The 27,612-nt window shown below is 43.2% G+C and overlaps 1 protein-coding gene across 5 annotated transcripts in view; it reads right to left on the bottom strand.

The window, feature by feature from the left end:
* The window catches only part of Ttc29 (tetratricopeptide repeat domain 29), a 181,045-nt gene that overhangs the window by 42,999 nt on the left and 110,434 nt on the right, over positions 1-27,612 (bottom strand). For all 5 annotated transcript variants that reach the window (XM_011248517.3, XM_011248518.3, XM_011248516.3 and 2 more), the window contains exons 11-12: positions 25,736-25,859; positions 17,546-17,774 (exon numbers count right to left, since the gene is read on the bottom strand). In XM_011248517.3, the coding sequence (XP_011246819.1) occupies positions 17,546-17,774; positions 25,736-25,859 (353 nt within the window). The remainder of the gene's footprint in view (positions 1-17,545; positions 17,775-25,735; positions 25,860-27,612) is intronic.

Genomic DNA, 27,612 nt, shown 5'->3' with positions numbered 1-27,612 from the left:
CACACGATGGTTGGAAAAATAGATTTGGAGTTTAAGATTAAAATCCTGAATTGCATGTGCCAATATGGTAGAGTAAAATTAATGTGTGGACTGTGACATGAAAGATTTATTCCATACAAGTGAGCACTATATAAGACAAATTCTCTATATTTGGGGTTTGGTAGAACTTCATTACATGTGAAGTCAGAAGCATGCTATTCCAATACTGCATTAGCTCAACTTATTCACCTGTAGTGTAGGACTACCAGAAAATGAAATTTTGTCACAGCAGCACTTGGAAATGTTTTACCTTTGGTATCTCGAGGAAATGAAATCTACGCAGCTGTGTGCCAGGAAATGCTGCAAAAGTCATTTTATGCATGCGGAGACTGCTTAAGGAACTCTCCAAGACTCACAGAAAGTAGATTTGGTGGTAAAAGTGAACTCGATAAAGATTCCAGCAGTGAAGGGAAAACCTTGAGTTTTAATTTTCAGAGAACAAAAATACAAAACAAAAGCCACAGGCAAAACTCAAGGCCAGCAGGCGAGCGAGTGCATCCAGGACAGGGCCACTCACTCAGGAGGCTGCACACACTGTGGAGACACGGGCCACACAGTGACAGCATCTTGGGCTCAGCACCTCTACCCATGAGCCTCATGGGATGGTAGTGTGCTACACGTCTAACTTTACATTTATTGTATGAGCCGGATGGCTGAGAGTTACTCAACGTACAAGGAAGATGCTTGACTGTCCTTGCTTTCCTCCTTTTCCTCAACACTATTTCTCTTTCTTACGTTTCTCCTTTCTATGGTATCTTTATGCAGAGAGTACAATCTGTACACTGTATTTTGACATAACCACCCTAGCATGTGTTCCCAAGTTGGGCAGCTCCATGGAACATCCCTGAGTATCAGGATTTGATGTTTGAATCATTCTTCCTGGTTGGATTTCTGAAATGTGCTAGACTCTGAAGCTCAGGTGAAGCTCACCCAGGGACTCCAGGCAGGGAGAGAAGCGCCCTCGTAGTTTTATTAACGTACGAGCCTGTGATATTTGTCCTCTACACTCGCAAAAAGAGTACTATGTCTTAGGCTATAACCTGGTAAGTTTAACAAATTCCTTCATCTTTTTTTTTTTAAGAGAAAAAGAGAAAGATGGGACACAGATCAGTGAAAAATTCAGAAAGCGATTAACTTTGGTCCTTACCTTTATACAATGCATATAACTGGCAACTTACGGTGTATAACCCTTAACCTTCCTCAAGACTTGAAGAAAAGAGATTCAGCCACTAACACAGGCGCTTACGTCAGTTTTCTCCACTGAGAAAGGACGGAAACCTCGGCTATAGTATAGCATAACATGACACAGTATGTAAACAGATATTCAATATAATATACATGATACCATACACTATGTAAGTCCCATATTTACTCTACTATTTGCTATATAATAGAGGAACACTGTATTAAACTACATCATATATACAAAGATAACACACAGTCCCTGCCTTCATACACAAAGTTGAAATCCCAACTCTCAAGCTGGTGTTAAGAGTGGGTTCTCACTGGGCAGTGGTGGCGCACGCCTTTAAACCCAGCACTCGGGAGGCAGAGGCAGGGAGATTTCTGAGTTCGAGGCCAGACTGGTCTACAGAGTGAGTTCCAGGACAGCCAGGGCTATACAGAGAAAGCCTGTCTTGAAAAACCAAAAACAACCAAAACCAAAACCAAAACCAAAACCAAAACCAAAACCAAAACCAAAACCAATACCAATACCAAAACCAAAACCAAAACCAAAACACAAAACAAAACAAAACAAAACAAAACAGAACAAGAGAGTGGGTTCTCAGGAAGGAGCTAGGTCACTGCCTCAGCAGACAAGGGCACTAGAACACCTCTTCCTTGACGAGTTGGTACTTCCGTCTTTCCAATGAAAGGCAGATTGGAAATCAGGGCCTTTTGTATTACTAGAGTTCTACATGAGTGTTTCCTTATATTTTCTCTTAAATGGATGAACTAAATTAAAATTTTCCCATGTGGTTGAGTAAGAGATACCAATAGAAAACCTGTGTGATGTAACACGAGGCCATTGAATTTGTAAGGATTCAATCATGAGATGAGTCAAGAATTCTATATGCTTGGATGGGCAGATGGGAGAACAAAGAGAGCAAGGAGAGACACTATTATTTTCAGCCACTTACTGACTTTGTCAGTGAGTTTACAACTCATTGTGGGGCAAATATATACATCTATGAAAGACGGCAACAACAGAAAGAACAGGTGGGGCTGGTTGAAACTGGCTGAAGCTGGTTGAAGCCACCAGCATCTGACGGATGGACATGGAGGGATTTTTACACTCTAATAAACAAGAGATCTAAAAAAGAAAAAAGCAAGAGCCTGTTGTGCTGTAATTGCCAGTCTGCTAGCCTCTGCCGCATCCTAGAGGAGATGGAGAGCAGCTGTTGAAGTCTCCTTTGCTCAATGAGGCCTCTCTGGACACGTTATTGGGTCATTAGAGAACCTTCCTTTCCCACAGTCTGACCTTTGCTAATGTGTCGCATTTTCCAAATGATCAAACTTCTTTATTATATTCTCAAAATCATTTCCAGTGATTTTTGTTTATCTTTTGAGCTGTCTGTTTGCAAAATGAAAATTGTGGTCAAATAATAAATCATTACCATTTAATTTCACGTAAAGTAATAGTAGTAATTTTTTTTAAAATGAAAAATCTAAAGTCAGAGTTGAAGCACTTCGCTGAAGGTCAATAAATGGGTATAACTGAGAAAAATCACATTCTTTCCAACATCATTATTAAAGAACAGATGTGTGTGTGCAATATATACCTCCACAGATGCATGTGTGCACATATATACCTCTCATACACTTTTGAGGCTAACAAACTATTTGGGATACAAGGAGAGCTTTTTTTTGTGAGTTGCTTTCAAGCCTTAATGCTGCTTAAGATTAGCTGAGGAGACACCAGCCCATGATGTTAAAGCAAGATGGTTCCCCTCTGCCCCTCTGCTCTGCTGTGTCTATGAGCTGCACTCCTTTGCAGGTATGTGTGAGGTGTAATGAATGCAGAAGGGCTTGGTATCTGTTTCCCTAGAAAAGCATGGAACTGCCAGGCGATGCTCTATGTAATAAGCCTATGTTTGAAATATGTGATTTAAATGAATACCAAGTCAATTTGTAGAACCAAATCCATTCCACTCACAGTAGTTAAAAAAGAACACTTAGAGCAATGTTTCTCAATCTGTGGGTCACGGCCCCTTTAGAGGACAAATAACCCTTCCAATGTGGTTGTCTAAGGCCATGGAAAATGCAGATACTACATTGTGATTTGTAACAGTAGTAAAATTACAGTTATGAAGTAGCAAAGGAAACAGTTTTATGGTTGGGAGTCATCATATGAGGAAGTGTATTACAGAGTCACAGTGTTAGGAAGGCTGAGAACCACAAGATAGAGGGACCAGGGAGATGGCCCAAGCAGTATAGTTTTGCCATACAAGCATGAGGACCTCTGCATAATGGAAAAGGTTGGGCATGGTGGCATGTACTTGTAATTACTGTGCTGGGTAGGTAGATATGCGATGGTATCTGTTGTCCAATGACAAGCCCCAAGTCCCAAGTCCCAGTGACAAACTGTCTCAAAACTAAACCAAACCAAACCAAACCAAACAAACATACAAACAAAAGAGAAAAACAAAAAAACCACTGTAACACTCAAGACACTCAAATGTACATACATCTATGTATGTACATTTACACACAAATCTGAAAAATATGGCGGCTTATGCCAACCTCCCTTGTTTTGCAGACAGGGATGGAACCATAGCAAAACGTTCTGCTCCTCTAACCAGCTTCATTTCCAAAAATGTTCTCATTGTCAGTGGTCCCCTGCGCCCTCCAGCAACCTCCCATAGCAACTATCCCACAGTGACCCCTGTCTTCAGCATCTGAGATTCTATAGGTTCCCCAACTCTTCTGTTCACTGATTTATCTTCAGAGGAAAACAACCTTTTGCTTCTATTGCTTATTCTAATACCTGTAGACATTTGACCAGTACTATGATATGAGCTCTTTTCTGGAAATAGTGCAAAACAAGTGCAAAAGAATCAATCAGTCATCTGAAAAATCTGCATAAAATGTAGAAGCTGATATGTAAACTCGGGAAAACAAGCCGTCTTTTGCAAGGAAAAAAAAAAATCAAAGAACTGAGAATTTCACACTAACGGGAGACAGGTACCGTGTTTGCCAATGAAGACCTGGGACTCCGCACGAGTAAGCATCTCCGAGCTTATCTATCCGGGATGAGGAGCTTTAACACTATGTGAAGACCCGTGTGTGTGAATGGGGTCATACCGCATCCAGACACAGCTTAGCAGTTCCATTGAGTTGTTTGAAATTTATTCCCCCAAAGCTTAAAAATGGGACTAAAATAATTTTACTCAAAATACTTACTGCTCAAGATATTGTGAAATAGTTGATCATTCACCTATTATAATTTTCACATTGTCTTAAAAATTGTGTGTGTGTGTGTATTTAGAAGTAGCATATGGATAAGATATTTAAGCCAAATATTTGAGTCCTATTCACCAAACTGGAGAAATTGGTTTACACAATTGTTTGCTTGGGCTCAAAATACAGAGGTTTTCTCCTGTGCCTGCTGGTTTTTGACAGCTGTCAGTTTGCAGGTCTGACTGCTTTATCTGGGCCTTGCCAAGGCCACATTAGTATCTTCTGAAAATGGGCCGTGAAAGCTGCAGTTCCAGTGTCCCAAATCAATTACTGCATTCTTAAACTGGCAGTGTGTTCATCTGTGGGCACAGAGGCAGCCGGTGGCGGCGGGGCAATGCTCGGAGTATAATGTCATGTGTAGCAGGGGAGAGAGAGGAGAGTGTTTCCTGCTTAATGGGTTGGTATTAAGTAGGTGGGAATGGCTTCTAATTAGCCAACAATTGCTGTGTTTTCTAGTTCCCCTCCTCCTGCCGGTCACCAGCTGCCAATCGGCCCTCAGTTCTGGATTATTTATTTATTTATTTTTTTGAGTTCACTGCTCATTGCGGTGGAAGCCTTTGTTTAAGAGAGGGCTCCCAGGGTCTCAGCTGCCTGGGTGCAGCTTGCCGCCTACCTCGAGTAGCAACTGTCAGTTTATTTTATCTCAACCTTTTCATCATCCTGCTGAAACTGATCGACTGAACCCACCTGAGAGACCTGAGGATTCAGTACCTACAAGTCATTAGCTGGGACGAGGCAGCCTTTTGCCGCGGTGGAGTGAGTCAACACACTTCCTAAAATGCAGTCCACCTTAACCCCATGTTGCCCCTGGAAAACTCGAGAAAGCCAGCCCCTTTGTGGTTCAAAGCTGAATGGAAAGGGAATGCTTCTTCTCACGTACATATATTTTGCTTTGGCCAAGGGACACTGTGCCTCCGTCACATGCTGTGCTAGAGTGATCTCCGTATGGGGAGAACACATATGACAGTACACAGCAGTATTCCAGCCACAGGTAAAGCAAATATAAAATTGGATGACATTCTACAGAATGTCTTTATACCATGAGGGAATTAAACCCCATTCTTTACAAACATCCAATGAGTGGGACTGGAGCCTTATTTTGTAAGCTTGTGATGTATGATGTTGGGTTTTAAAATATTTATTTAGTGTATAGTGTGTGCGGTGTGTGCAGTGTGTGCAGTGTGTGTGTGTGTGTGTGTGTGTATGTAGTTTGTTTGCATGTGCATGCCACAGCACACATGTGGAGATCAGAGGACAACTCTCAGGCGTAGTCTCCTTTCAATCTATGGGTTCCAGGGATTGAACTCAGGAAGTCAGGCTTGGCAGCAAGCACCTTACTGTTAACACAAGCCATCTCACTGGCTCTAATATGGCTTCTCTGTGGGGCTCTCTGTGTTTCATTTTACAATCAACAGGGGACAATTTTCCTGCATGAATCACTGGTATTTGGAAAATTGTTTCCTAAAGGAGCCATGGAACCTGTTGTGTCCAGAATGCATCTAAAGGATAAATGCCATGACAAGGAAACCCTGCTTATAGAGCACAGTGGAACCCGGCGGCTGGCCAGGCTACTGGAACTGGTATGTCTTTTTACCACTCAGAAGTGTGGAGTGACAGACAGATCCTATTCAGCTACAGTCAGATGGGCAGAGCAGCTTCTTAGTGGGATAAAACTGTGTAGGAGCAAGCAGATCATGCTAGGTACTTCCCACTACACGGCAGGCAGGCAGTGGCTCAGGGCTGGACATAGAGGTGGTGAGTGTTCAGGGAAGTCTACCCCACACTCAGATCGGCTCTGAGTGCAAAACAGAGATGCTTGAACATCTGAGACAGGCATGTGAGAACAAAGGCATCGACCAGAAGGCCTTGCCGCATCTCACACGTGAACTACAATCACTTCCCACAGAACCCATCTGCTAAGGAAAGCTATCCTTTTAAGGGAAACACAGCATAAAGATATCACCACCATGCAAAGAGCTGTATACATTTAACTGAGGGAATGAGTTTGGAGATGAGAAAGCCTTGTTCTAATAACTAGTACATGGGTTTCTATATTTTAGTGAAGTGGCTTATAGTCATGAGAAAAAAATTAACTATATGATCAGCTAGCATAGTAAAGAAACTTAAGAACAGTTCTCATATATAAGAATCAAGCTTGAACAGAAAGGAACAGAAAAGCAGGCAGATACATCTCGCCATTAGAAGCCTATATCTGTTAACTCCCAGGGCCCTCCAACACTCATTTTCAGAAACTATGCCAGCCTTAGTGCCTTGGTACAAGCAACCCTTGCATTCTACCTTGAGACACTGCCCAGAGCTAACTTGAAGTTTAAATTTCCATAGGTCATCTTAAAATACCCGTGTACAATAGAAAATCAACAGATCGTCCTGGTTCACCCAGGGACACCTCTGACTTCAATGCTGTTTGTTTCTTTTCATTGTTAGGAACCTCCTACTTGAAATGAGAAGACTGGACAGGGACCTACCCAACAGAAGAATGGCACACTGCTTCCCAGGTGGCACACACTGTGTTTGTCTAAGGTTTGGTTCAGTTCCGGGTTCCAGTCACAGCTGCTCTTCTGCAGAGCAGTGGAACCAATCTGTTTGAAAAGTGAACCAGTGTGGTGACCTCCGACCTCTGGGTAGTTCCTGTCATATTTGTAACAAAATTAAAAGCACTCACTGTGGTTTACAAGAACTATTAACTAGATGCCCCATCCCCCCTCCCTCTCCCTCTGTCTCTTTCCCCCCCCTCTCTCCCTCTCCCCCTCTCTTCTCTCCTCTTTCTCCCTCTCCTCTTTTTCTCTCTCCTCTTTCTCCCTCTCCTCTTTCTCCCTCTCCTCTTTCTTCCTCTCCTCTTTCTCCCTCTCCTCTTCCTTTCTCCCTCTCCTCTTCCTTTCTCCCTCTCCTCTTCCTTTCTCCCTCTCCTCTCTTCTCCCTCTCCTCTCTTCTCCCTCTCCTCTCTTCTCCCTCTCCTCTCTCTCCCCTCTCCTCTCTCTCCCCTCTCCTCCTTTTCTCCTCTTCTCCTTTTCTCCTCTTCTCTCCTCTTTCTCTTCTCTCCTCTTTCTCTTCTCTCCTCTTTCTCTTCTCTCCTCTTTCTCCCTCTCCTCTTTTTCTCTCTCATCTTTCTCCCTCTCCTCTTTCTCCCTCTCCTCTTTCTTCCTCTCCTCTTTCTCCCTCTCCTCTTCCTTTCTCCCTCTCCTCTTCCTTTCTCCCTCTCCTCTTCCTTTCTCCCTCTCCTCTGTTCTCCCTCTCCTCTCTTCTCCCTCTCGTCTCTTCTCCCTCTCCTCTCTCTCCCCTCTCCTCTCTCTCCCCTCTCCTCTTTCTCTCCTCTCCTCTCTCTCCCTCTCCTCTTTCTACCTCTCCTCCTCTCCTCTTATCCTCCTCCCCTCCTCCCCTCCTCTCCTCCCTCTCCTCTTTCTCCCTCTCCTCTTTCTCCCTCTCCTCTTTCTCCCCCTCCCCTCCCCTCCCCTCTCCCCCTCACTCCCTCTCCTCCCCCTCTCCCCCTCACTCCCTCTCCTCCCCCTCTCCCCTCTCCCCCTCCCCTCCCTCTCCCCTCCCCCCTCTCCCCCCTCCCCTCTCCCTGGCTCCATACTGTAAAACTTCCTTAGCATTTCTCATGACAATAAATAACCCACCAAAATATATACATTGTTAAAAACTTTTCCCTATGGATTTCTTACTGTTACATAATCTTGGATTTGATATATGCAAACCTGAAAGATTTGCTACCTGCTGCAATGTTATTTAGCAGTCACTCTCATATCTCTGCTGCTAAGTCTGTATACATATTTATGCAGTCCTAGGTTCCCCTAAGTGTGATTATAATTCTATCTAATTGTTGAGTTATCTCTTCAGTTTGATTTATTCATGAATCCAGGTTTCCACTCACAAGTATATTTAATTTCTGTAGATAGCATTATTTTATTTTCTTTTTCTTTTTTTTTTCAAATAGGTTTGCAAAAGAGTCAACAGGAAATCTGGAGGATAACCTTATCTTATCTTCCACGAATTACATTTTACTGAGAAGGCTACTCGGTAGAAAGTGAAAGTTTGAAAAAGATTCTGTGTTGGATATAGAAAGTGACAAGATTATGTATAATTATCTATGAAATTACACTTGCTTGAGCTTGAAGATTTTCAGCCAGGAATGCTTAATAACATTTGCATGGTTAAATGAGACAGCAGAAACAATAGGAAAGGCCTCAGGGCATGGTCATCTATTTAAGCATCCACTTGGATTTTCAACATAATTAGTCATATAATTATGTGCCTAAACTTAGTGGATCCATGTAAGTAATTATCAATTATTAAAAAGTAGTACTTGTAATGTTTTTCTCTGCTTCTTGCCAATCAAATTACCAAGGAACATACTACGTTCATGTTTCATCACATAAATTTTCAAGTAAAATGAACTCTGAAGCTTTGGGTGATGGTGAGTGAGTGACGCATTTGTTAATTCTCTCAGACGAAGGGAAGCTAATTCAGCCACTTGGACATCTGTGTTTTCAGGGAGTGTTCATGTTAGCCAACCCTAGCATCACTGGAAGATCTGACAATGGTACACAGTACCACAGCACTTCTGAGGGTTCAGGAAGCAGCCACGTTCAAGTTCAAGTATGTTCATAGCAACTTCAAGATGCATTTCAGAAGCACTGACACTGTCCAGGATGGACTGGGGCTAAAAGGAAGGTACCCACATGCATTTCCTTCTATTATGTTCTGGCTCAGGGTTTCCTTTATGTTCACACTGTGCTCAGCCCAGGAGAGCCATCCTCCATGAGGAAGTGGGTGGCAGTCTACGCCAAAGAGTCCAAGTTATAGAACATTCACTCCTGTCTGAGAGATAAAATACTCCTGCCTAGGAAAGAGCATGCCAAACCGCCAGTCCTAGACATATACATCATATAGACTGGACAGGTTGTTCTTATGAATTTAGAAACACACACACACACACACACACACACACACACACACACACACACACACATGTAATAACAGTTAATGAGAAAAGATCACAAATTTGAAAGAGAGCAAAAAAAGGGATGTGGAACGCTTTGGAGGAGGAGAGGGGCGATGATGTCATCAGACTCTAATGCCAAAAATTAAAAAAATCATGCCCAAGGGGGATGGATGATGCAATTATATTATGATTTAAAAATAAAAATATTGTAAAAAAATTAAAAGCTAAGTTAAAAAATATAAGGACATTAGAGAAAGAAAATTTAAAGAAAAGTAAATTCAGGAATTAGGTTATAATTCTAAAGGTGAATTCCCAGCTACAAAAGGTTTGGAAAGAATTAGAAGCCAAGCAGCAATGGTGGATTATTTCTGCTTTTCAGAAGAAATTCTGAAATGAGACAGTAACATTAACAGAGCTTTACCAAAGATGGGTGACGTGTTCCTAGGAGAGAGGCCCCATGATCCCAAATCCTGCCCATGGAAGAAGGATTCAGCTACATTCACAGTATGCCAGACATGGCCACAGGCCAAAGGACACGGCTAGACAGAGGAGACAAGCATTTCTCCAGCAACTGAACAAATATGACCAGGAGACAGTCAAATGCAGACTTTTTGTTCCGGTGTTAGCCTTGGTTTTGTATGGCTGAAACCACCTGAAGACAGGCCATAAGTTTCTCAAATTACCCAAAACAACAACAAAGCCCCAAAACAAAACAAAAGCCGAGCCTAGGAGAGGTGCACTCGGGGTGCTCTGGAAGTTAAGCCTGGTCACACCAACAGCTCCCGAGTCCGTGAGTGGAATCTAAAAGAGGGAGAGTTTTTGTCTGAGCCATCAAGAATTCTCTTTTATTGAACCAAGGCAGCAATAGAGAAGTAGATTCTCAGAGTGGGGGAAAAAAACCCCAACAAAACTCCCACCTCTGAACCCTGGGGAGCAGCAGCCACATTAGTATTTCCCAATGAAGTGAGGTTTTGCTTCTGAGGAAACGCTTTATTCGTTAGTAAGGGACTTGTTACTTGTGTTAGAGGAAATGGACGAACGAAGGCTGGTGATGTGTATTTGAATGAGGAAGTTGAAAATCCACACTCAAATGCTTCCTTTTCCCTTTGGAATTTGGCTACAATTAAGTCTTGGTTTCTCTTTTTTTCCAGACATTCCTCATTTTGGCATTATGCTTGTTTCGTTTAAGTGGCAGAAGGCACTGAACTCACAGAGCTTTTCCTGAAGCTTGTGGGAACCAGATTCATGTGATTAGGTAAGGTCAACAGAAAGAGGGCATGTCCTGGTTGTCCTCTTTGATGATCATTGGACACACACGGATGGATTTTAACGCTCTACTCAGCTTGCCTCATCCAGCTTGTTCGCTGTCATTACAAATGATAGGAAAACAGTATTTTAAGGGTCCTTACCTTAAAAAAAAATGACAGGTAGACCCACAGACTATAAATGCACACTTTACAAATTGTCCTGCACAGGGATGTCTGCCCCAAGTCTTGGAAGCTACTGAAAAGGATCCCAAGATTTCTGTAGTCAGAGAGGGCTAAACAATATGGAAACATATATAGGGAGTGGACATCAGATCCTATCCATCTTCTCCTAAAAGCCATGTGTTATTAAAATCCCAGGGCCAGGTACATGGGACCTCCCCATGAGCACTGGTGAGGAAAATCCAAGAGATCACATCAGCAAAGCCCGCCACTCCTTCTTACTCACCAGAACTAGATGACAAGGCCCCTTTGCTGAAGGTCCCATACCCCTTGACTACAAGACAGGTCAAGCTAGAGCTGACTGGAAGCCTCCCTGCTGCTGACCAGCTTTCACAGTGCTGAAAGGCACTAACTATGCAGGCTGCTTTGGGAGAAAAGGCACCAGCTGTGGATCCTCTAAACCACAATATCACCTTGTCAAACAAGGCGTGCAGGCTGAACAACAATAATAAGTATGACTGTTACAGGAGTAACTAAATAGTCATTGAGTAGATAGATATTGAAGGGGCTGAGGTAGCAGAATGAACCTTGTTTTGTTTTTTCGAGACAGGGTTTCTCTGTGTAGCCCTGGCTGTCCTGGAACTCACTTTGTAGACCAGGCTGGCCTCGAACTCAGAAATCTGCCTGCCTCTGTCTCCCAAGTGTTGGGATTAAAGGCATGTACCACCACGCCCAGCTCCTATTTTGTTTTTAAGCCTTCATTCTAAGTTAACTTTCCCTTAGAGAGATGTGGCCAATGAAGAGGAAAAAAAAAAAAAGCAGGACAGATTCCATCTTGTCCTCCAAACTCTATTTTGAGCTGCTGTCCTTGGAAAAATCCACTGTCTGCTGTCCTTGAAGTGATATAGCCCCCAGTCTTGGGCTCTGGGAAAGAGACCAACATTCCTTTATCCTTTCATGTAATGCCAAAGGTTAGAAACCCCTGCTTGAAGGTTTTTTTCCTTTATAAGCCCCCTTCACTAAGAGCTGGGGGTGGGTCACTCTCCTTCCTGTTCCATCAGGAAGGTTTGTAGCCCAAACTCAAGCTTGAATAAAGACTCGCATGTACTTGCATCAGAGTTGGGGTCCCTAGTGGTCTCTTGGAGTCCTGTGAACTGGACATAACAATATGAGGCTGGCCACCACTTGTGGGGAATCCTTGCTCGGTAATGTAAATGTGGTTAAAAACTCATGGTTGATGAGTGTAGTGGGGAGATTATGACTATTTATTTGTCATAGCACCAAATAGCCTTCCAAGTATTTACATTTATAGCATATACAAGTGCTAATCTCAGCCTTAATCAGAGACGCTTCTCTTTGTAATGAACGGTGTATCTGCCTGCCTGCTCAGGGTGCTTAGAATAGATGACAGTTGAGTGCTTAGCCCTAAACAAGACATACCACTCCCTCAAAGGATTAGGGAACAGGGCAGAAGAGGATGCAGAAAGGTTATCAGAACATGAAATAACGAAAAAGGGCTGTGACATGCTAGCCACTCGAATGATACCAACAACACAACCACAATTTCATAGGAGTGTTGGCTGTCTGTAACCAGCCTGTCAGCAGTGAGGAGGGTTCGGTCAGGCTTGGGGAGGTCCTACTTCTTCTTCCCAAACTGTTGTTTCCTGACGGACTCTGGGGGGGGGGGGGATCCTTTGCAGTGGTTAGTTCAAAACCCATCATCATAGAGACTGCCTGGTTAAACTCAGTGATCACAAAATAAAAGACATGGAAGGGGAGAAGGGACTTGTTGGGCACAGGAGATGTAGGGGCTGGGAGGAAATTCAGAAAAGTCAGGGGTAACAACAGCATATATATATCTGTCAAAGAACAAATTAAAGATTTTTCTTTTTCATTTTTTAAATTTTAGTTTAATTTTATTTTTACACTCCGTATTCCATTCCCCATCCCCCCATCCACCCTCTGACTGCTCCACATCCCACACCTCCTCTCCACCCCATCTTGTCTCCACGTGGATGCCCCACCCCCCACCCTACCTGGCCTCTAAACTCCCTGGGGCCTCCAGTCTCTTGAGGGTTAGGTGCATCATCTCTGAATGAACACAGACCCAGAAGTTCTCTACTATATGTGTGTTGGGGGCCTCATATCAGCTGGTGTATGCTGTCTGTTTGGTGGTCCAGTGTTTAAGAGATCTCGAGGGTCCAAATTCATTGAGACTGCTGGCCCTCCTACAGGATCACCCTTCTCCTCAGCTTCTTTCAGCCTTCCTAATTCAACAACAGGGGTCAGCTGCTTCTGTCCATTGGTTGGGTGCAAATATGACTCTTTCAGCTGCTTGTTGGGTCTTCTGGAGAGCAGTCATGATAGGTCCCTTTTTGTGAGTGTTCCATAGCCTCAGTAATATTGTCAGGCTATAACCATGTTTGCTACCCTGTTGGATAATTCCATGATTGTCGCTTCATATTTATGGTTATTAAGCTATAGAAAAAGTATCCAATCACAGTAGCATATGAAGGCTTGGTTATGAATGTGACCTTTTCATATTCCTTAAAAGGGTGAGGTAAGCTTGTGAATGAGAAATGCAAATGAAACTTACAAGAAAATGACTTGATACCAAATCTGGGTGCAAGGTGAAGCCAACGTGAAGTGAGATCCGAGAGGCCGGGGCACAGCATTGCTTGTTTTTCTTGAAGAATATTGCATGAGTCATAAAACCAAGATGATAATGTTTCCATCCATGTAAACCTTGACCTGACATCAAACGGAAGACCATGTGCTTGTGTTCCAACTAGCTCGTGCACTCATGTGTTTCATTGCTCAGGGTTCGAATCTTATTTCTCTGATGTAATTTATGTTTGGCCTAATGAGAAGGTGCATGGAAATCCAGTTACTGACATAATTCTCATCAATGACGTAGCTCACAACACTGGCATTTGAACAGCTCCAGCTGCACACTGGGGTTGATGCTGCTGCTAAGCTGAATGAGGAAAGCTTTTGTTGCTACATTGCAGTGTCTGTGACTGCAACATGAATCACTTTTCCCACTAAAACAAACATTTATTTGACTGATACCTTTCCCCCCCCCCCCCCATGGAATACAGTTTATTCAGGGCATGGGGAGGGGAGTTAAGAGAGTGTAGAGGCAGAGAAAGGCAGAGAGAAGGAGAGAGTAGAGGCCCCGGCCATGACCACCTGGAGAGATGGGGGAAGACAGAATAGGGAGAGAGGGGGAGAAAGAGGCAAGAGAGTAAGAGAGCAAGAGCTGGATTGCTATCTTAGAAGATATCTTAGGTATGGGAATGGAGGGATACTCTGGAGAATTCAGTAGAACTTTGTAGGCCTTTGAGCCTTGCAGAACCAAATAATTAGAGTTGCCTCAGGATTGAGTGATTTTACTGAGTTGTAATAAAGTTGACTTTTTTACCCCCTCAATTGTTAAATTTGTGAGATCCTTAATGTCAGAAGGGGAGGGCAGGCTGTGTGAAATCATTTTGACCAGCTCTCGGTATTTGAAGAGACTGATCTTGCCGGCCGTGTTCTGTTGGAGAGGCACGAGATGACAGTAGTTTCTGGTGAGTCACCATCACATTTCATGTGCAGACCTGGGGCTCTCACGCTCAATTCCCTTAGGGGGTCATGTTCTCTCTTAAGAGAATATTGGCAGTTCTTTGAGCTAATGATTTGTTTGGAGGATGGAAGTCTCCGAGGTGCCAATAGCTGCACAGCTTTCATAATGCATCTTTCAGATCTTTGATCTGGGTTTCTTTTCTGAATATACAGGACTTTCAATAGAAAGATTAAAGGTAAAGATGCCTCTTCCTACAAGGAAGGCGAAAGTTGAAAACTTAAAAGCTGCTCAGATTTCCAAATAATATTTTTGTACTTTTTCATTTTGTCAACATCATGTTTAAGGAGCACCTTCCTTCATTCATGTGGTAATTGTATGGGAGTCCAAATACTGTGGCGTCCAAGGCTTCCCCAGGAAGCACTGCACATGTGTTTAAATGGTGCTGTGTAGACCAGCATGTGGTCAGGCTTATGGATGCACCCTGAATACTATCTTATTCAAATAGTTACTCGGGACCTTGTAGGTGTCAAATATATCTCCTTCCTAGAAAGTATCAAGAATTTGGAATGTGTGTTTGAAAAACCCATGCTCCTACTTGAGCAGTTAATGAGAGAGAGAGAGAGAGAGAGAGAGAGAGAGAGAGAGAGAGAGAGAGAGAGAGAGAGAGAGAAGGCCATGGTATAAAGTGAAATGAAATGGCTTGGAAAGAAATAAATGCCATTCGTTGAGATCAGAGAAGAGAACATGTTCAAGTGGGAGGGGCTTTGGGCGTCTTCATCTAAGGATATGGCTGCACCTGGAATGACATTCTCCTGGCTGAACTGAGCTAGAAGGAAGATGATCAGTAGGAGTATGCGTAGCGTGGAGTGTGTGTAGGGTGGAGTGTGTATAGGGTGGAGTGTGTAGGGTACAGTGTGTGTAGGGTGGAGTGTGTGTAGGGTGAAGTGTGTAGGGTGGAGTGTGTGTGGGGTGAAGTGTGCAGGGTGGAGTGTGTGTAGGGTGGAGTGTGTGTAGGGTGGAGTGTGTGTAGGGTGGAGTGTGTAGGGTGGAGTGTGTATAGGGTGGAGTGTGTAGGGTGGAGTGTGTGTAGGGTGGAGTGTGTAGGGTGGAGTGTGTATAGGGTGGAGTGTGTAGGGTGGAGTGTATAGGGTGGAGTGTGTGTAGGGTGGAGTGTGTAGGGTGGAGTGTGTGTAGGGTGAAGTGTGCAGGGTGGAGTGTGTGTAGGGTAGAGTGTGTAGGGTGGAGTGTGCAGGGTGGAGTGTACAGGGTAGAGTGTGTAGGGTGGAGTGTGCAAAGTGGAGTATGTGTAGGGAAGTGGTCAGGAATGAACTAGGCTCAGAAAGATCAAGAGATCTTAAATCAGAACCCAGTGAAGACTCAGTGAGGAGTTTTAAGCAGAATAAAAATGAAGAATATTCTCAAAGAATTTTAAGGCAGATTTTAGTGTACTCTGAACTAAAATACACATATGCAAAAGGCATGTTTAATAATTTCCTATCAGTTTTATCTCCAAGCAGAGAAGCTCCCCTTGACAATGTGAAATGTGTCCGTGTGATGAGAACCCAGTGCTTGAGTATGTATGTTTGAACAATGATTATGTCTCCCTTCTGAAGGGACATAGCTCATCCCTGCACAGAGCTCTGAGCCGTGTGAGATGACGCACAGATGGACAGGATTTCTACAGTACTCTGAGGAAGGCCACATCCTCCACCACACAGACCTCATGGAGATTTAGTATCTGAACCACACTGGGGAATGCACAATTTGCTTCTGCTCCCAAGTCCTTCAGAAGAAAATAGTTCCTCTCAAACAAACAAAATCCTAAAGAGCTACAAATTTAAGAGGTATGGATGAACAAAAGCAGAAGGGTTTTCAAAAGCAGAAAACAAGGCACTGACAGACAGGCCTGGATCTTATCAAAGGACCGCTCCCCTCGCCTGCCCATCCTCTACCTGGGAGAATATTTTTTCAGTGTCATCAGGATGGTGAGAGTTTATTCAAGACACACCTGAGACCCTGAGCTGCTCAACATATCCTCTGCAGACTGAGCCCTTGCCAGCTAACAGGGTCACTCCCCAGGACTAGTTCCTGATGTTCCAGTCATAAGATGCCAACGTCTAGGATTTAGGTAACTCAAGGCTGTGTGGAATGAACTCTCAAGTATCTGACAATGAGCTGACATCTGCAAGTGGCCAACTCATGGTTGCTTTTGGATATTTTGGGGCAGTTGAGGACACGGAACTTCACACGCCAAGTGTTTACAAGTTTTGTCATCATCTTATTGTGTGACTTGGGAGGAAGTTTGTCCCCATTTCACGAGGCCCCAGCATTAACTGGGGATTACTAACACACAGTTGTAAGGTCTTTCCTGCTGAATTTACTGTTTTATTCTATGGTGGAAACAAACAGACAAACCCTTGCCCCCTCTCAATCTAAGTTTGGTATTCAGGGTAGACAAGATAGCTCAGTGGGCAGAGGCGCTGGCCACTCTGCCTGAGGGCCTAAGTTTTACCCCTCAGGTCTAATGATGCTAACTTTCCAAACTGATCCCTACGCACACCCTGGTTGTTTATAATAAAATAATTATTCCCAAGACAAAGCAGTATGAAGAGACACTGCCCTAAAATATTTCCCAGATATGCAAATTCAAGATAATAAAAATAGTATGAAGTATTATCAGTAGAGTACATCGTGTGTACTAGTGTCTCTTTATAGATGCTCTCATCTATATGCTGGATGGCTGGATATTATTAAAAACCATAAGCTGGTTGCACACGCCTTACTTCTTGTTGTAAATTATTCCTAACAACTGTTTGGTGCATAGCGTGACCTCTAAGATTACTGGGAGAACAGTGGGGACTGATGGGTCTGTAGGGCAGACCGCTCCCGCCGTTTTACGCTTCTCTTAACCTCGCCAGTACGATAGGAGAGGAGAGTATGCCCAACCTCCAAGCAGCAATGAGTGAACAGAGACAAAATTACCAAGCAAGTTCAAGTCACCAACGTGTGAATAAATCTTTCCGACAAATGCCCTAGCCACTAAGAATGACACAAAATCTAAAGCGTTTCCGGAAGCCGAAGCCTTACCTAGAATCGGGTCGTACTCGATTTGAGTTCTAGTCTCCTTCCAGGACAGCAGGCAGTTGAGGCCATTCGAGTCGGCAGATTCGATGTAACCCTTCATCGCCAGCATCATCTGGTGCGCTCTGGCTATCCCATAGTGGACTTTGGTTTCATCCATGAGCGCCGTTTTCATGAGCTCCATCGCGGTGCTGAAAGCTTGTTGGAAGTACTCGGAAGCCTTGCTGTATTGCCCCTAGTGAGAAAGAGAATAAAAGTCACTTTTCTAATTTCTTAACATCACAGATTTGCTCCTTCACCTCGGCACACGCATTTCTGAGGAGCATGAGCTGGCAAGCTGGCTTTTTTACCAGGAAAGGCTGCTTTCTGTGAGAAGGGGCCACTTGTTGGGCTGAATCTTGAAATTAATTTAGTCATTACGCTGATCGACAGCTGAAACACAGGAAGGGCGGAGGCAGGTGGAGGTAGCAGGAAAGTGAACTGAATGCCACTGATTTCAACGGAATTTGGCTGATTCCATCACTGTACTTATCCAGTGGAATATATTTGTCTGACTTCTGTTTTCATTTGTAGCAAGAGGGCATTTGTTGCAAAGCCAGTGGCAGAAACTGATGCCCGCATGCATATCTTTGCTGCTTCGGGTCACTGCTTAGCTTTGCTAAACGCATCTGCCATTGTTTAGCTGAGAACGTGGGAGAATCTACATTTAAAACATGTGATCATGATATATGGCTGAAACGAAGGAAAAGATTGTTGAAACATCTATGCCTTTGCTAACTTCACTCTAGGGTTTCGAATTTTAGAAATTTAAGATTTTTTTCTTTTGTGGTTCTCCATATCTACCCTAAAAGTTACTGTTCAAACAATAGCATTTGCCTTGTGCACAGAAGCATCAAGGCTAGTATCAAGTGCTTCATATATGTCATTAGTTGTCACATGTCACCTCTGAGGACAACGAAACAGCATCTCCTATCTCCTCCAAGCCTCCTAAAAATCCACACACAGGATTCCCCTTAAAGGAGGAAATTGGTTCCAGTGTGACCTATACACAGAGATTATTGAGGACAGAACTTCTATTTTTCATGGACTTAAGGCACTTTGGGGTTCCTATCTCTTCTTCTTCATCAGTTTTCCAAGCTTTGACTTCCACAGCTGTGTGAACCCCAGGTCTAGCTGTCCACGGGTTCAGTCTGTGGTTCCACATCACAGCAGGAGCCTGCTTCTCACACCACCCTGTTCTGTACCTGGGGAATCAGTAGGAAACACAAAAGCTCCACACACAAATCCAAAGACATGATAAAAAAGAATGTTAATCTCCCTGATTTGTTCATTCAACAGTTTCTATGTACTAAAAACCCCACACTGTAAATAAATATAAAACCAAATAAACAGGGGAGCTGGGGAAGGCTCAATGGATAAACTACTTGTGTTGCAAACAGGAGTCCTGGAGTCTGAGTTCCCAGCAGTTAAAGGAAAGCTACAGCCTGCCTGAAATCCCGGGATTCTAGAGGTGGAGGCAGGCATCCCCAAAAAAGGCTGGTTAGCTAGACTAGTCAGATTGTCAAGCTCCAGGTTCTGGCAGAGAGTACACCTCAGTAAACCATGTGAGAGATTGAGAAAGACACATGCCTTCAAGTCCTGGCCTCCATATGTATGTGAAGATGCACACATATGTACCCAGACAGCTACACACACACACACACACACACAGGAGATGTTTGAAACATAATTGAACACTCGTTTCAAAAGAATCATTTATGAATAAACCGTTTTGCAATAAAGATTTTAAGCCATATTCCCATACCTTGTAAAAGAAATGGGAATTAGAACCACCATGAATGTGTTTTCATGCCACACACCAGCACAGACAGAAGCAGCTTCAACTCCATAGCCCTCTCTCTGCAATTTTGATGAGCAGTCATAAGAAAGTCCTTGCCAAAGCCAGGAGTGGCTACTCTAACGTGCAGCACATGTACCACTGTATGTCCTGTGTCCACAGGGCAGACTAGGTGGACTCCCTATTTAAAATGTCCCTTCTGCAGGGATTGCTGATTGATGTGCAGTCCTGTTATAGTGTGTAAGTAATAACTGTTTGTTGCTGTAAGGGATTCAGTCTCTTATTATTATCATAAAACAGGATTTATAATGAGCAAAGATTTGATTAAAACCATGTCAAAGGTTGCATCTGTGTGCCAATTATATATGATTGAGAACCATGACAAATATTAAGGATGATGAAGACACAGATTATCTTGATAGATAAGGACAAACTACAGAAAAAAAAATCCCAATTTGGCAAAAGATAGCCTTAAAAAACAAAATAAAATTGCAGTGTCTAATTGCTCCAGTTATATTTCTGAGCTGTTTATTGATTTCAGATGAGAGTTTGAATCTGAAAACCAAGGCTATAAATAAATGGCCAAACTTCCAGGATTTTTCAAGACATGTTAAAATGAACTCATGGGTTCATTTGCTCAGTCATGGAACAGTCACTGTATGTGAGGTTGTGTGGCAGCCAGTGATACTCAGCAACAAGAGGCGAAGGGACAGGTAGCTTGCATTTTGAGGGAGCAGTAAAGCTTGAAATGGTGACGGGGACATATTCAACCCAAGTGCCTTTCCTCCCTAAAACAGGATTGCTGTTAGGTAATTGTTCTCCCTTCAAACTGTGCCTGTATCCAACTTTGGATATACAACCAGCTGTTATAAACCAATGAAGAAGCCTCTAGAACGCTGTCAAGTACATGCAATATTCATTCTTTTCAAATGTTATCATTTTAAAAAAACATACCTTTGGGAATGAGTTTTCCTTAATGTCTACTGTATTTCCAGATTCTTAATTCTTTGAAAAAGCTTACTATGTAAATTTAGTCTCCTCTAAAACTCCGTACAGCCGTCTAAAGTTCATCTTTGTTTTCAAGTCATCTCTATTATAAATTTCTAATGATTCTAGAAATCAGTTATGACAGTCTTAAATATAAGCTTAGGACTGTGCTGCAAATTATAGATGTAGCAGTGCATTCATGAGAAGACAACTTTAACCAATGTTCTGAAAAATCCCTGACAATTCCAGAGTTAGGACCTCAGTGACATCATAGACCTGGGAACAATGCTTTTAACAGAATTTTCATGCATTTTTCTGTTTTCTATCAGGTCCTCCTCCTCATTTAAAAGGTCACTTATCCAATAAACAAACTCAAAATAAATGGGTGTTTTCTCAGCACTCAGTGCAAATCTCTCTCTCTCTCTCTCTCTCTGTGTGTGTGTGTGTGTGTGTGTGTGTGTGTGCGTGTGTTTCTCGGTGACTGTGGGCTTGCATGTGCCATGGAATACATGTGGAGTTGAACAGGTTGTTTCGAGGATCAGTTGTTTTCTCCCACCGGGTTTTGGAGGACTGAACCCAGGCTCTCAGCTTGTGCAGAAGTGCTGTGGCCCATTGACCCATTTCACTGGCTCTTTCTTGTTGCTAGTTTAACATAGGAACTACCATTCTTTTAACTGTGATTTTTAGATCTTATGAATGAGTGGGAAATTTCATAAGGGCAGATACTTGATTAGGTCGCCTAAAACACTCTCATTTGGCCACTTTATATTAATTATAGATTTTCAATTAACATTCCACCAAAAGATCACATGTTGGCATCCTGGAGTGGTATGGGAAGCCCATTCTCCCTGATTTTATAATAAAATGTTTACTAAGATAAAGATTAATATTAGTATTTATTGTTATTATTATATTATGTATATTATATAAGTATATAAAATATACAGGGATTGCCTGTGTAGATCTGACTGTCCTGGAACTTACTCTGTAGACCAGGCTGCCCTCCTCAAACTCACAGAGACCCACCCGTCTTTGCCTCCTGAATGCTGGGATTAAAAGCATGCACCACCATGATAAAGACTATTTTTTCTTTTTTATTATGTATTTTTAATTTACATTTCAAACATTATCCCCTTTTTTAGTTTTCCTTCCGAAATCCCCTACCCCCTTCATTCTCCTCCCTGCTCCCCAACCTACTTACTTCTGGTTCTTGATCCAGGCATTCCCCTATACTGGGGCATAGAGCCTTCACAGGACCAAGGGCCTCTCCTCCCATTGATGACCAACTAGGCCATCCTCTGCTGCATATGCAGTTAGGGCCTTGAGTCCCACCATGTGTTTTCTTTGATTTGTGGTTTAGTCCCAGGGAGCTCTGGAGGTACTGGTTAGTTCATATTGTTGTTCCTCCTATGGGGTTGTAAACCCCTTCAACTCCTTGGGTACTTTCTCTAGCTCCTTCATTGGGGACCCTGTGCTCTGTACAATGGATGACTGTAAGCATCCACTTCTGTATTTGCCAGGCACTTGTGGATCCTCTTAGGAGACGCTTTATCAGGCTCCTGTGGGCAAGTTCTTGTTGGCATCCACAATAGTGTCTGGGTTTGGTGGTTGTTTATGAATGGATCCCCAGGTGGGGCAGTCTCTGGATGGTCATTCCTTCAGTCTCTGCTCCAAACTTTGCCTCTGTACCTCCTTCTGTGGTTATTTTATTCCCCCTTCTAAGAAGAATAGAAGTATCCACACTTTGTTCTTCCTTCTTCTTGTGTTTCATGTGTTTTACAAATTGTATCTTGGGTATTCTGAGATTCTGGGCTAATATCCACTTATCAGTGAGTGCATATCATGTGTGTTCTTTTGTGATTGGGTTACCTCACTTAGGATGATATTCTCCAGATCCATCCGTTTGTCTAAGAATTTTATAAATCCATTGTTTTTAATAGCTGAGTAGTACTCCACTGTGTAAATGTTTGCTGAGTAGTACTCCACTGTGTAAATGTTGTACATTTTCTATATTCATTCTTCTATAAAGACTATTTTTAAGATGTGCAAATTTAAATTATAAAAGCACAACCATTATCACAGAATATGCCAATTACAGTGCTTTTCAAATAACAGTTTTGCTCCCCAGCTTCTGTCTTAGAACATTATACTTTGGAGCTCGTTGCTAACACCACTGTTAAGACCAGTGGCAGGAACAGCAGGGCATCAGAAAAGACAAGGCACAGGAGCTGGTCGATGTCCTACTTCACTCTTTATTGCTGAGATTAAACATCAGGACAAAAATCAACCTGGCGAGGAAAGTATTTCTTTCCCCTTGCAGCTTCCTGTCCGCAGGACCTGAAGCTGGAGCCATGGGACAATGCTGCCTACTGGCTTTCTCCTCAAGTCTCAGCCTTCTTATAGAAGCCAGGACCCCGACTCAGGTGGCCCCATCCACAGAGGGCTGGGCCCTCTCACACTGAGCACACTGATGGATGAGTCTTACAGGAAGATGGATCTTGGCAGTGATGTTTGATTTATTTTTAAGGATTCAGGACAAGTTTTCTGAGTGATTTGATATTGTGGAGAAATGAGAGAAGTGTGGGGTTTCAGAAGCGAGGGAACGCTTTCCCAAGTGGTCTGATCTTAGGTTGGGCAATAAAACAATAACTACAGACAGGGTCTCACCTCTCATGATATGTCAGGAATGTTCAGAATCCTTCAAGTATTATAATGAGGACAAATTGATAAAAGTTAGCTTTTAGTAGTTGATGTTGTCTTTGGGTAAAAAAAACTCTTCCTCAAGCATCAAACAGCTGTGTCATTAAAACCACCTGGCAAAACTTGAGGAAATAAAAACATGAAGCTATTATTCCTGTTTGTCTCATTGTCCTTGTCTTTCTGACACTTGGTATTCATGCCATACTGCGTCTCAGTGTCCATGGTGTTTGGTGGATGGTAAAGCCATAGATAGCATTGCAATACTTTTACAGAGTCTGTTGGTGTCTTTTGAGTCACTGTGTCAATTCAGCTATGTGGTGGGAGCAGTCCCCTTGGCGAGTCTTGACATCTTTGCCCACTACCTTGTCCTGAAAAATAGACTAAAGCCCAGTATGGGGACCAACAGAGAAGTGGTCCATGTGTTGGGGGCAGCAGCTGAGGCATGAGGCAGAACATTCTGGGGTATGGGCATGGAGGGCAGACAGAGGCAAAGCAAAGTGGGAGACAGAGGGAGCAGAGCCAGGCACGGATTACTGTCCCTCAAGGAGGAGGCAGGACAGCAGGGGAGAGATGAGGGGGGTGGGGACCAAGAGGACGGGAGGCCTTAAAAGCTCCTTCCAGAAGTCTCTGGGCAATGAAAGAAATGGTGTGATGGTCTGCACATTGGCTACTTCTGGTGTCTTTGTGCTGTGAACAACCCATTCTAAATCCTTTAGAATTGCTGCTGGGATCACTTCTTGGCTTTTTGGCTAAGATCAGGTGTAGAATTGCTGCTGGGATGGTGGCTTCTTCACCTGGGGAAGGCAGAGGAACTAGAGGAGCAACAGGGAGCTGAGAGAAACGAGAGGACATGACCGATAGCAAGAATTATTCCCAAAACAGAGAAAACAAAACTGACTGTCATTCATTTGTATGAATTTCAAACTCATTTTCTTAAAATACATTGCAGTGGTTACACGTGTGGGTTGGAATGTTATGAGTGCTTTTATTCTGGGGGACTTGAAGTGAGTTGAACTCTTGGGGTGTCTGGAACAGAGAACCTGTATGACTAAGAGCACAGCCACAGCAGCACCCCCACTCCTCCTGCTAGACTCCTGTGTTCCAACTTGCTGCCCCTACTAACTCAATCCCTCTTCCCCTCAGTATTTATATTGTGTGTAGTGTATACATGTGTTCACATGGACTGTGCACATGTTCATGGATGTGTATGAACATATGTATGTAGGCCAGAGGTCAACATCTAGTTTCTCCCTTGACCACTTCCCACATTATTGTTTTGTGGTAGGGTCTTTCTCACTGATTTCACTAGGATGGCTGGCCAAGGAGCTCCAGTGACCTACCTGTCCTGTCCTCCCATTACTGGGGTTATAGTCCCGTGCTATCTACTTGTTTTGAACATGGCACTGGGGATCTGAAATCAGGTCTCTATGCTTGCAAAACACACACTTTAATGACGTAGCCAGTCATTTATTTGTTTGTTTGTTTATCCTATGTGTGTATGTGTGTGTTTGTGTGTATGTTTGTATGTGTGTGTGTATGTTTGTATGTGTGTGTGCCTATGTGAGTTTATGTGTATCACCTGTATTCAGGTGCCTGCAAAGGCCGGAAGATGGTGTCAGATCCCATGGAGCTGGAATTAGAAATACTTGTGAACTACCTGGTATGTGTGCTGGAAAGCAAGCCTCTTCTGCAAGAGCAGCAAGGACTCAACCTTTGAGCTATCTTTCAAGCCCCCTAGTGCTGATTTTTTTAAAATTAACATTTTAGTTGCTATATAAAATAATGGCTTTCATCATGACACACGTGCGTGCGCACACACACACACACACACACACACACCATCGCACCTTGTCATGTTTACTGCCCTCCACTATTCCTCCCATCCTGTGAGATGAAAAAAACTTTGCAAGATGAAAAAAAAAAATCAAAGCCCCCAGAAGTGTAAATAACTTGTCCCAGGTCCCAGATCTCATGAGTGAGGGAGCTGGGCTTGTCACCCAAGCGGTGGGATACCACAGTGTGCTTTTAATCACCAGGCACTCAGATTAACACAGAGTGCATGAACACAGTTGGAGAATACAATTACCCTAAAAAATGATGGATCTGACTCATGATCAAAATAGCAATTATAACCAGAGAAACTGGCTTCTTCCATACCGTTTCGAAAGGAGACCCTGGGCAACTGAAGATAATAAAACTGACATTACAACTGGTGTGTTTACTAATCATGGTTCCTGGGATGCTGTAAACCCCCCAGTCTAAATTCCCTTTGTAATCATTCTTAGGATTTTCCTTCTCCTGTTGAGGCTTACTAAGGAGCATCCCAACTGGGTTAATAAAGACTAAGAATTTGAACCAAGAGAGGAGTGTCAGAGCAAGCTGATAAGAGCCAACAGTTTTCACTAAGTGCCTTTGGATTTGACTCTTTTCATTGTTCCTCACAGTCAGTTACTGAATGGCAGTGGTTGCCATTGGTGGTGCCTGTACCCCAGACAGCTCTGTAGGCCAGATGAGGAGAAAAGAGGTCTTTTCAGTTCCACTCCTCGCCCTGGGCCTGTGCTACATCCTACAGTCTCAGCCATTTTCCACGCTGACCTGTGGGATGGCGGGTATAAGCAGAGGACAGACTTCAGCCTCGGCAAGCTTTTCCACACAGAGGGCACGGAGCTCACCTTTTCATTGTAGATGTCGCCGAGCATCGTGCATGCTCGAATCATATCGAGGCTTTGCAAGTTGTTTCTTGCAATTGTCACGAACTTCTCCAGGTAATTAATTGCTTCTGTTGTCTCCCCTTGGCTAGAATAAAACGAGGAACTGTTAGTGTACCATCTCATCATTGTGAAAGAAGGGATTTTGTGTTTTCTCTGTAGAGAATGTGGGGTGATGGTCAGGATGGTTAGACTTAAAATACACACATTTCGTTAGACCTGGCATAAGCTGGTGGGGTATGCAATGAGCTAAAGCTCAAAACCTTTTAAGTTAATTCTTTGAATTCTATACAAGTACGCCAGTTCCCCTCATCCTCTCCTCACTCCAACTTCTCCCATGTCCCCTCCGCTCCCTCTGAAAAGTAACATTCTCTTCCTCTTTATCATTTCACACACACGCACACGCACACGCACACGCACACGCACACGCACACGCAAATGCATACACATGCATACATAGCCTGCTGTGCCATTTAATGTTGCTCATGTGTATTTTTTTTTTTTAGGGCTGACCACTTGAGATTGGATAACCTATATAGGGACTTGTCCCTGGAGAAGGCTGATTCTCCCTCTCTCAGCAGCCTGTAGCTCTTCGTCTAGAGTGGGGCCTTGGGAGATTCCTCTCCCATCCACGTCAGCATGTCAGCTGGTCCTGCCACTCTTCAGATCCTATTTAAGTGGCCATATTGTCACGATTAGATGGGTGAGGCTTCCTTGTCATTTGTTGAAGACGCGACCTTACAGTAGACATCCTGGCCTTCTGGCTCGTACAGCCTTTCCATCCTCTCTTCCCTGATGTTCCCTGAGACCTAGGTACAGATGTGTTGAGAATTCAGACTTGTAAAGCCTCGAGGATGGTCGGTGTGAGTGTGAATTGGCACCACTGCTTTAGAAAACAGACGGTTCCTCAAAAGCTATAGCACAGATGGTTATATGCATGGTTTAGAAATTTGACTGCAAGGTATGCAACTAAGAGAAACAGTGGCATGCCCACACAAAAAATCTACACATTGATGTCAGAGCAGCATTTGGAATAATAATCAGTGAGTGGACACTACTGAAAAGTTCATCAGTTAGTTGATGACTTAGAATGTGGTGTGTCCCTACAGTGGAATATTACTTTGTCATGAAAATGAAGTGCTGATACATGATAAACCAACTAAAATGTGAAAATATTAGGTGAAAAGAGTCAGACACCAAAGATTCTGTATTGTGTATTCGTTTTATACAGTGTGAAGAATGGACAAATCGACCAAGACAGAGGCAGTAGGCTAGTGGCAGCCAGAGTATGCAGGAGGGAGATGAAGGGTAACTAACGACCCATACAGGATTTTCTTAAAGCGTAACAGAGAGTTCCTGAAACAGAAGGGAGTCCTGACTACCCAATTCTGTGCATGCAATACAATCTCCGAGTTGTGGGATTTAAAAGGAGAATTAGTATAGTTTTATGAATTGTCTCAATAAATCTCTTTTAAAAACTTCTAAAAAGTGTATAAAAAGTGAAAATGTTAGATGTACTCTCCTTTAATCCCAGAACTTGGGAAGAGCTCCATGATTTGAGGCTAACTTTGTCTACGCAGTAAGTTATAAGTAAGACAGTGATATGACAGTGATATGAGTCAGCCTCTCTTTCTCTTTCTTTCTCTTTCTCTTTCTCTCTCTCTCTTTCACACACACACACACACACACACACACACACACACACACACACACACACACACAGTGCATACTGTTTTGTAAGAGTTTCTCAGCAGTAACATTTCAGGCATCACTAAAGTCACACTCAGTAAGTGGTATATATTCTAGCAAAATACTCAAGAAGACCTGCACCTTCCAGCTGA

The sequence above is a fragment of the Mus musculus genome, chromosome 8 (genome assembly GCF_000001635.26).
Source record: "Mus musculus strain C57BL/6J chromosome 8, GRCm38.p6 C57BL/6J".
NCBI lineage: Eukaryota > Metazoa > Chordata > Mammalia > Rodentia > Muridae > Mus > Mus musculus.
The sequence above is the reverse complement of the archived record's forward strand: the minus strand, read 5'-3'. Positions and strand labels throughout refer to the sequence as shown.